Source organism: Babylonia areolata, chromosome 1, assembly GCF_041734735.1.
Source record: "Babylonia areolata isolate BAREFJ2019XMU chromosome 1, ASM4173473v1, whole genome shotgun sequence".
In the NCBI taxonomy this organism is placed as follows: domain Eukaryota; kingdom Metazoa; phylum Mollusca; class Gastropoda; order Neogastropoda; family Buccinidae; genus Babylonia; species Babylonia areolata.
Window position 1 is genome coordinate 30,139,607 of NC_134876.1, and position 10,000 is coordinate 30,149,606.

Below are 10,000 nucleotides of genomic sequence, written 5' to 3' on the forward strand. Positions count from 1 at the left end.
CCCCGGGAAAACTGACCTCTCAGACAACATGCGCACAGACTCGTGGAAGTGTTTACACATGGACACACAGGACTTGCGCACGTCATCCTCCATGTCCACGTCCTCCAGGAACTTGTTGGCCACCATCTCCAGAGCGTCCTCTGGCCAAGCCTGTGGTGATACAGTCACAGCGTTCAGCAAAAAAAGTGGTATCAGATCTATAATAGATGAGCAGTTAAAGCGTTGGACTTTCTACCTGAGGGTCCCAAGTTTCAAAACTAAGTAACGGCACCTGGTGGGTAAAGGGGGGGAGATTTTTCCGATAGGCGCTATATACGTATCCATATCAAATACTACAGAGGTGGAAGCAAGAGGTGAAACAACAGAAAGTGTGTAACACAGCTATGCCTGTGGTGTTAATGATACAGTATTCAGTCAGAGTTGCATCAGATCTGGTACTGCAGTGAAAAAAGTGAGGGGTGAAACATTAGAAACCGTGCCTACTGTTAAAAAGAAATGACAAAATTGTTTCCAGTGTTCGGTTTTATCATGTCCATTCACACAACTGTTTGTAGATCATCTTATTAAGAGTTTCAGATCTTGCTATATATACCAAGTGCTTTTTTTTTGGGGGGGGTGGGAGGATAACTATGATGTCATGTCTGTCTGGTGATGATTTAGGCACAGAAAGACACACAGATCCACACAGACATACACACTACACTACACATCACACACACACACACAGCACATGCACAAACACACACACACATGCACATGCACACACACACACACACACACACACACACACACACACACACACACACACATATACACACAGAGAAATGCCAGACACCACTCACCTGGAACCAGTCAATGGTACAGCAGTTGATGAGAGACGGGAACATACGCAGACGGTTGCGGAAGGCGTCTCCAATTGGACTCATGGCAAGCACGATGTGGAGGTTGGATTTCACCCTTTCAATGAAGTAGTTGTACATCGCTAACGGTGTTGCTTCCATTTTCCGACCCTAAAGAATCACAGACAAAAAGAACCTTTTTTCAAAACCTGTGACCTGGAGCTAATGAAAAAAATAGAATAAAGCAAAACAGATCTTTTAAGGACAAAAACATAAAACAACAACTAAAAAACCAAGGCACATCATCTGTTTTTGTTCAAAATATGTCTCTGAAGTAAAAACCTGAAAATCCAGTGAAACTGAACAGGGAATACTTTTAAAGTTGGAGAAAGGCATTTGGACTTAAAAGCCTAGCATTTTACAAAAACATAATGGATAAGCTCATTATGTAACCAGACAATAAAAGTGGATATGTTGTGCAAGATGACAATAACTGGAATGAAATGGCAAATGAGCTGGGATAAAATTGGAAAAACAAAGTGTAAGCAATACAAGGAATGACAGGAACCTTTAAAAAAAAAAAAAAAAAAAGAATACATGAGTCTCCTTGGTTATGAGATATTTTTTCAACTATTCTGCTTGTTTGAGTGGCCCAAGCAATACAATGGCTCTCTATATGTTGAGCTATTTTTCGTTAGCTCTGCTTGCTTGAGTGGCAACAACCAAACATACTAAGTCTTACGTTAACTACATCGCTGAATGTCTCAGTGATGTTTCTGGCTAAGAAGCAGCTTACTCTCAAAGGCTGAAGAAAGAACAAATCAAAGACCCCTGATTCCCTCAACCTGCATAGGAAACAAACAAACAAAACAGCAGTGCAGGATCTCTTCTGGTGCATGGCCTCTTGGTGAACTAACGCTGATAGTTCTAGGCGGACTGCCGCCACTGAAACTGCAAGCAAATGAACCATGGTGTAGCTGTGTATGGGGAAGCAGCATGGGAGTAATGCCACTTAGAGACAGGCTCAATAGCCAAGTGGTTAAAGTTTTGGACTTTCAATCTCAGGGTCACAGATTTGAATACCCTGGTGGGTAAAAGGTGGAGATTTTTCCAGTCTCCCAGGTCAACATGTGTGCAGACCTGCTTGTGCCTGAACCCCCTTTGTGTGTAAACACAAGCAGAAGATCAAATATGCACGTTAAAGATCCTGTAATCCATATCAGTGTTCGGTGGGTTATGAAAACAAGAAGATACCCAGCATGCACACCCCCAAAAATGGAGCATGGCTGCCTACATGGCAGGATAAAAACAGTCATACACATAAAAGCCCACTCGTGTACATACGAATGAACGTGGGAGTTGCAGCCCACGAATGCAGAAGAAGAAGAGGAAGAAGAGGAAGAAGCCACTTAGAGGGTGCAGGTAATGGGGTAGCAGAAACAAACAAAAGCCCCCCCCCAAAAAAATGACCCCAAAACAAACCAAGCAACCAACAAGCAAATCAAAGCAAGACAACCTACAGCATTGCGAGCGACAGTCTGCATCTTTTCGATGATGTCGGCCTTCTCATCAGCCGGGAAGATGTTGGGCACGTCGCCTGTGTTGAGGATCATGCTGATGTCCTCCATGAAGGACTCGTCCTTGATCTGGTTGTCGGAAAACAGGAACACCGTCTGCTTACCCTCAGTCCCTGTCTTCTTCAGCAGCTGAAAACACACAGGGGGTGGGGTGGGGATTTTTTTTATATTTCAGTTTCATTAAAATATATGAATACAACATGATGTACATTAAGATTAGACACATGACAAAATATCCATATAAACAAACAAAATATATATACATATGTATGCAATAATAGTAATGAAGCATAGGAAAATAAAGAAGCACAAAAAAGATGAACAGATTTTAAAAGAATATGATATCTTTTTTTTTAAGAAAAAAAAAGAAGCATGCTGGATTGATGTCAAATGCTTTTTCAAATGTTAAGAAATATTATATTCCATTTTTGTTTCTTTGATTTTTTTTTCACATCAAATTATCAAATCAAAGCAGCTTAAAAAAAGAAAAAAAGAAACAGAACTTGTCAATTCCTAAGTGAAAAAAAAACCCCGCAAAGTTTAGAGGTGTTTACTGTCCCTGTTCTTCACTAATTAAACAAAATAGTTTTGAAATAGTATGAGACAAGCAGCATAGGAAATAATGACAAAAGTTAGCAGTGAAGTACTCATTTACATGTAATTTATTTCCATTAACAAGAGACTAATCAGTTTCGCAGCATAGGAAATAATGACAAAAGTTAGCAGTGAAGTACTCATTTACATGTAATCTATTTCCATTAACAAGAGACGAATCAGTTTCTCAATCAAGTTCTTTAATTTGACTTCTTCAATAAGTAACACTGCCTCAACAACTTCACCTGCCTTTGCATTTATATCTGTGTCAAAATGCAACCTGCTGTGTTTGTGAACACATCTTTGCAATTGTATTTGTGAGACCGTTGCCATAAGCATGTATTGCTAATGGTGAGAATGCAAGCATTTTGACATATATACCTGAACAAGATATAACCCCATACAGGTACATTAGCAGTGGCAACAATCAATAGCAGAAAGAGGGTGTGCTGACCAATAAATCAAAAGGGAAAAACAGCAACCCTCACTTTCTTGAGATCTTCTCTCCACTCTGCCACCCCATAGTTTCGGGTGATCTCAATTTGGAACAGGTCGTAGTCACACATGAAGGTGGCCAGTTTGGCAGCACTCTGACGACCGGAGCCACCGATACCTGGGGGAAATTGATCAGAATACAACGTGAGACTTTTGACGTTCGGTCATATTCATCTAAACAACTTCCAGTTCTTGGTCTTTTTTTTTTTTTTCATTCATGTAAATAACATTCAGCAACAGTTTTTCTCTAGTATTGCTGGCTCTACTTTGGTTATTTTACCATTTTATTTCATAAACAAGCAACAGAAAAAAAACAAACTACAGAAAGATATTTGGTTGTTTCTATCCTACCTAAACATGGGTAGAGAAGACAAAATATGATAAAGTTTAAACCCTAAAAGTGACCAAACCATTCTGAAATGTGTTCACATTATCAAAGGTAAAAATGCACTGTGTGACATTAAAGTAAACCCCATCATCTTTGATGAGCTATAAGAAAACAAAGCAACAACAGTGAGTTTTTGTAAGTGATGTAAAATCAAACAGGAACATATCTTAAAAAAACATTCCACTGATGTGAGCATTCAACTTCAGTAGTGACATAAACCAATAGCAACAACAAAACTGCAAAAACTATCAAGCACAAACACCAAGAATAATATTGCTTAAACATTATCTCACTGTGACAGCTATGCGAGCAGGTCTTGACTGTATCAAATGTTGAACATGAACTTTATCAATCATTTCAAATCATAACCCAAACTTGCTCAGATCACAGTACGAGCCCCCCATGAAGCTGTAAAACGAGGAGACCGTGGATAGTTACCAACGAGCAGGGCGTGGCCATTGTCCTGAAGCAGCACGCGTGAGACGCGGGAGATGTGCTCAATGGCAAATTTGAACATGACAAGTGACATGGGTGCTTTGCTCATTGTGTTGTACTCTTCCAAATAGCTGTGGAACAAACCATAAACCTGTGTGGGCACTGTGATCACCATGCAACAACAACAACAGAACATGCATAATGAAAGCAAAGAGTGATTCAACAGAATGGAATATCAACATGGATGGTGACAAAAACGAAAAAAAGGAAAGTGATTCAACAGAATGGATGGGAACTGTCAATATCTAAGGGACAGGAACACATCAGTGATTACATCATCAACATTTGGTGACACATCATAAAGTTCAGGGCTTAATGTTCATTTTTCCCTTTACTGACCATATGGCCAGCTAGAAAAAAACAAAATCGTTAGCAGATTTTTTCCCGCCACTTCTAAAACTTTTATCCTCATGATTTTTTTTTTTACTTAAAATCAAATATACTGCTGACTGTTCAGTGTGGACTGTTCAGTGCAGGTTAAAATACATGTTAGATTTCTAATGCATATAACTATCCAAAGTCACAGATACTTTTTTGGGAGGGGAGGGGAGGGGATGGGGGAGTAGAAGCAGGTGGAGGAAGTGAGAGGATGGGAGAGGGGTGGGTAGAGGTGGGGAAGTTGGTGAAATCTCAGTCATATAAAGGTGGGACAGAAACAGGTGACAAACAATTTCATGCACACTTGATGCAAGAAGTGAAGACGTGCAATAATGATTGTCAACACATTATGTTTTCATGAGTGCGTTTGTGTTTTGTGTGTACTTGTTTGTGTGCATGCCTGCATGCCTGTATGTGTATGTGTGTCTGTGTCTCTGTTTTAGTGTTGGTGCATGTGCATGCACATGTGTGTGCATACTGTGTGCTTGTGTATGTGAGCAAAAGAGACAGAACACACACATATATGTATATGTTTGTTTGTTTTTTTCAAGATACTGTTGCCAAAAGAATAAAATCATTGATATATTATTTCCAGATACTCTTGCCAAAAGAATAAAATCATTGATAAATTATTTCCAGATACTCTTGCCAAAAGAATAAAATCATTTCATATGCACTGCACTCTTCTCCTCTACTCAGTTGCACCACACAATATCCGGAAGCGGATAAAATCTGTACCAAAACAAACAAGCAAACAAACCAAGCAAAACTTTATCATTCTTAAATTTTTATGCCAGTGTCAGTTACATGTACTTAAAACGATTTCTTGTTTGTTTGTTTTTTCGTAAAAAAAACAAAAACAAAAAAACAAAAAACAAAAATAGACAGTAAAAAAAAAAGAGAAAAGTAATACTTCCTCACTTGATAACATATTCATTCTTGAATACATGACTTAGTTGTTGGGTTGTTGTTGTTTTTTTGTTGTTTTTTTGTTTGTTTGGTGTTGTTTTTTTGTTTAGTTTTTAATACTCACTTCTGTAGTTCTCTTTAAAGACTGTTTTATCTGTGTTGCATGATCAGATCTCCTGCTGACTTACAGTGATGAAATGAAGAAGAAAAAGAAAACTCAAGCAAAACAAAGCAAAAACACACACACACACACAAAATACTGAAATAAACTTGGAATGACGAATGTTGGTTATCCAAACAAATCTGCAGATACATGTAGCTCTGCAGAAAGAAAGTATTCTTGTATAGCTTTAAAAAAAAATTATTTTTATTATTTTTTTTTTTTTTTTTTTACAAATAATTGCATGTTATGCATGTCTGCTTTTGTTTTACATTCATTACCTTTGTCAGCTTTGATTGAACACACAGAAACATGTGAGTGTCTATCTTTTAAAGTGTGTGTGTGTGTGTGTGTGTGTGTGTGTGTGTGTGTGTGTGTGTGTGTGTGTGTGTGTGTGTGTGTGTGTGTTTCATGAGCAAGTCTCTGTGTGTCAGTGTCTGTATCCACAGACAAATGTGTGTGTGTGTGTCTGTGTGCCTCTGTGTGATTGAATCTGTGTCTACAAGCAACTGTGCACACATGTGTAATATTAATAAAAACATCATTAAAAGCTGGCACTACAATTTTCATCAACTATACATTTGATCACACTTTCAAATCAGAGTAAGTAGGTACTTCTGATGTGTAACATTTCCATACGCAAAAAAAACAAAAAAAAACAAAACAACACAAGCATCTACAGTTCAAACAGCTAAACTGGCCTCTCTTGAGCACTCTTTAAGGTGAAAATTACTTACCCTCTATAAATAGAATATAGAACAAAGAAGAGAAAGAATGTTAATATCATGGTATTTAACCTGCTTTATTGTCTTTCTATTGCTCAGTTTAACTGTGTAAGTCATCAATGTAGTTAAAGTTTGTGCAACAACCCTTCCATCCACATTTGCATGATTCCTCCGTCAACTGATGGAATAAGCCATTGCTGTTGGCTAATGCAAATTTGAACACAGTTATCATAACAAGGAAGAACAACTTCCAAGTGATTCAGAAAATGTCACTTTGAACAAATTTTGTACATTCTGACAATCAAACTTTCAAACAAAATGAACGTAAAGTCACAGAAACAAATGCGCCAATAAATCAAAAGAAATGAAACAAACAAATAAAACAAACAGAGCTACCTGAGAGAGATATGCTTCAAAACCCAACAGTTCTGTTCAGTGAAACAATATGCGTTAAAAACATTATATTGTAATAATCAATAACATGATAAAATTAACATCACAAATGTGAATGTTTTTTTTTAAAAGTCTCTCTCTTAAAGATCCCTTCCAGACCCTCTTACACATTTCCCCGTAAAAAGGTCTTCAAACTTTTGACACAGTAAGATTTATTATCTGAAAAAAAAATCACAATTTGAATACACATGTGAGTGCAAGTCTCATTCAAGCAAACAGTCAACAACAACACTGAAATACACATGTGAAAGCCACTCTTCAGTGGGAGGTGTCCTTCTTTCAGTGCATCTATCTCTCTCTCCATCACTCTCCCTCTCTCTATCTCTCTCTCCCTCACTTTCCCTCTCTCTCTCTCTCTCTCTCTCCATCTCTCATTCACACACACATACACACACAGAAAACCTCTTCCCCTCTTAAACAAACAAACAAACAAAAAACGCCACCCACCACACATGAATTTACAAATATATGAACACAGAAACAATACAGAAATAAACAGCTTTCAGCCACTCCCTTCCCTCCACCCTCATACCACCCAAAAAAAACACCCAACGAACACCAGTAACAAAAAAAAAAAAAAAAAAAAAAAAAAATCAAACACCTGTATGACCAAGAAAGAATAGACAAAAAGCTTACTTGTAAAACATGTGTTAAATGTTTTTGTGATAAAAAAAACCCAAGAAATAAATGATAATAACAAACTTCTTAAAATATATGTGAAAGGTTGTGTTTGTGAGGAAAAAAGTCAATAATGAAAACAACAACAATAATAATAATAATAATAAAATAATAACAATAACAACAACAACAACAATAAAGTAGTGATAATAATAATAATAATAATAATAATAATAATAAAGCAAGCTTACTTGTCCATGACTGCAGTGAGCTCCTTGAAGTCGGTGATCTCATCGTAGACCTTGTTCTCCGGGTTGATGTAGTCCCCAAAGAACAGACCACGCACGTCGTCGTCCACCACCTTGCCCGACTTGGACAGGTGGCCCAGGACCTTGTCGATGCTCTGCTTGAAGTGAGCCTGGCACTGCTCCCGCACAATGTTGAAAAAGGTCACTCTGCACACGGTCATTGTCTCGCATTTTGCCAGTGTCCACACTAAGTATCATATTGTATCATTGCATTGCGCTATGTTGTGTTGTGTTGTGTTGTGTTGTGTTGTGTTGTTTTGTGTTGTGTTGCTGTACTGTATTGTATTTTAATGTATTGTATTGTGTTGTGTTGTGCTGTGCTGTGCTGTGCTGTGCTGTGTTGTGTTGTGTTGCTGTATTGTATTGTATTGTATTGTATTGTGTTGTGTTGTGCTGTGTTGTATTGTGTTGTATTGTGTTGTGTTGTGCTGTGTTGTGCTGTGTTGTGTTGTGTTGCTGTATTGTATTGTACTGTATTGTATTGTGTTGTGTTGTGCTGTGTTGTGCTGTGTTGTGCTGTGTTGTGTTGTGTTGCTGTATTGTATTGTATTGTATTGTATTGTGTTGTGTTGTGCTGTGTTGTATTGTGTTGTATTGTGTTGTGTTGTGCTGTGTTGTGCTGTGTTGTGTTGTGTTGCTGTATTGTATTGTACTGTATTGTATTGTGTTGTGTTGTGCTGTGTTGTGCTGTGTTGTGTTGTGTTGCTGTATTGTATTGTACTGTATTGTATTGTGTTGTGTTGTGCTGTGTTGTGCTGTGTTGTGCTGTGTTGCTGTATTGTATTGTACTGTATTGTATTGTGTTGTGTTGTGCTGTATTGTGCTGTGTTGTGCTGTGTTGTGCTGTGTTGCTGTATTGTATTGTACTGTATTGTATTGTGTTGTGTTGTGCTGTGTTGTGCTGTGTTGTGCTGTGTTGTGTTGTGTTGCTGTATTGTATTGTACTGTATTGTATTGTGTTGTGTTGTGCTGTGTTGTGCTGTGTTGTGCTGTGTTGTGTTGTGTTGCTGTATTGTATTGTACTGTATTGTATTGTGTTGTGTTGTGCTGTGTTGTGCTGTGTTGTGCTGTGTTGTGTTGTGTTGCTGTATTGTATTGTACTGTATTGTATTGTGCTGTGTTGTGCTGTGTTGTGCTGTGTTGTATTGTATTGTATTGTATTGTGTTGTGTTGTGTTGTGCTGTGTTGTGCTGTGTTGTGCTGTGCTGCATTGTGTTGTGTTATGTTGTGCTACATTGCACTGCATTGCATTGCATTGTTTTGTTGTTGTTGTTTTTTAAACACAGCAACAAAAACAAAACAAAACAACAAGACACAGCATTCGTGCACCTGTCCTCAGCATCGTAGAAGGAACGGTAGACCTCATTAACTCCCAAAATCCCTTAAAAAAACAACTACAGCAACAAAACAAAACAAAACAACAAGACACAGCACTGGTGCACCTGTCCTCAGCATCTATCAGTCTGTCGGAGAAGGAACGGTAGACCTCATTAACCCCAAAAATACCATAAAAAACAAACAAACCCACAGCAACAAAAATAAACAACCAAGACACAGCATTTCCGCACCTGTCCTCAGCGTCGATCAGTCTGTCATAGAAGGAGCGGTAGACCTCGTGCACCCACAGTCGGATCAGCTTCTCGGGCTCCGTCATGTGAGTCGCAGGCACCAGCAGCACGCCGCGGATGACGCGGGCAAAGTCGCGCAGGTTGAAGACGTAGTGCGACTTGGAGGGCGTGGGCAGGAACTGGGAGATGGACTCCTTGTACACGTCCATCGTGGCCGCCACCATCAGCTGGGCACGGGAAAATTATCATAGGATGATAATAATTTATAATATTGATATGATGATGATGATGATGGTGATGATGAAAAGAAGCAGTAGAAGAAGAAGTAGTAGTAGTAGAAAAAGAAGAAGAAGATGAACAAGATGAAGAAGGAGAAGGACAAGATTAGTAGAAGAAGTAGAAGAACAAGAAGGATAAGCAGAAGAAGGAGAAGAAGTAGTAGAAGAAGGGGAAGAAGAATAAGGAGTAGAAGAAGAAGGAGAAGCAAAAAAAA

The 10,000-nt window shown here is 38.4% G+C and overlaps 1 protein-coding gene across 1 annotated transcript in view; it reads right to left on the reverse strand.

Annotated features, from left to right (window-relative positions):
- Positions 1-10,000, reverse strand: part of LOC143281620 (dynein axonemal heavy chain 3-like) — a 101,366-nt gene that overhangs the window by 34,922 nt on the left and 56,444 nt on the right. The window contains 7 exon segments of the mRNA XM_076586869.1: positions 17-150; positions 843-1,010; positions 2,360-2,545; positions 3,499-3,623; positions 4,332-4,459; positions 7,883-8,086; positions 9,508-9,734. Of these exon segments, the coding sequence (XP_076442984.1) occupies positions 17-150; positions 843-1,010; positions 2,360-2,545; positions 3,499-3,623; positions 4,332-4,459; positions 7,883-8,086; positions 9,508-9,734 (1,172 nt within the window).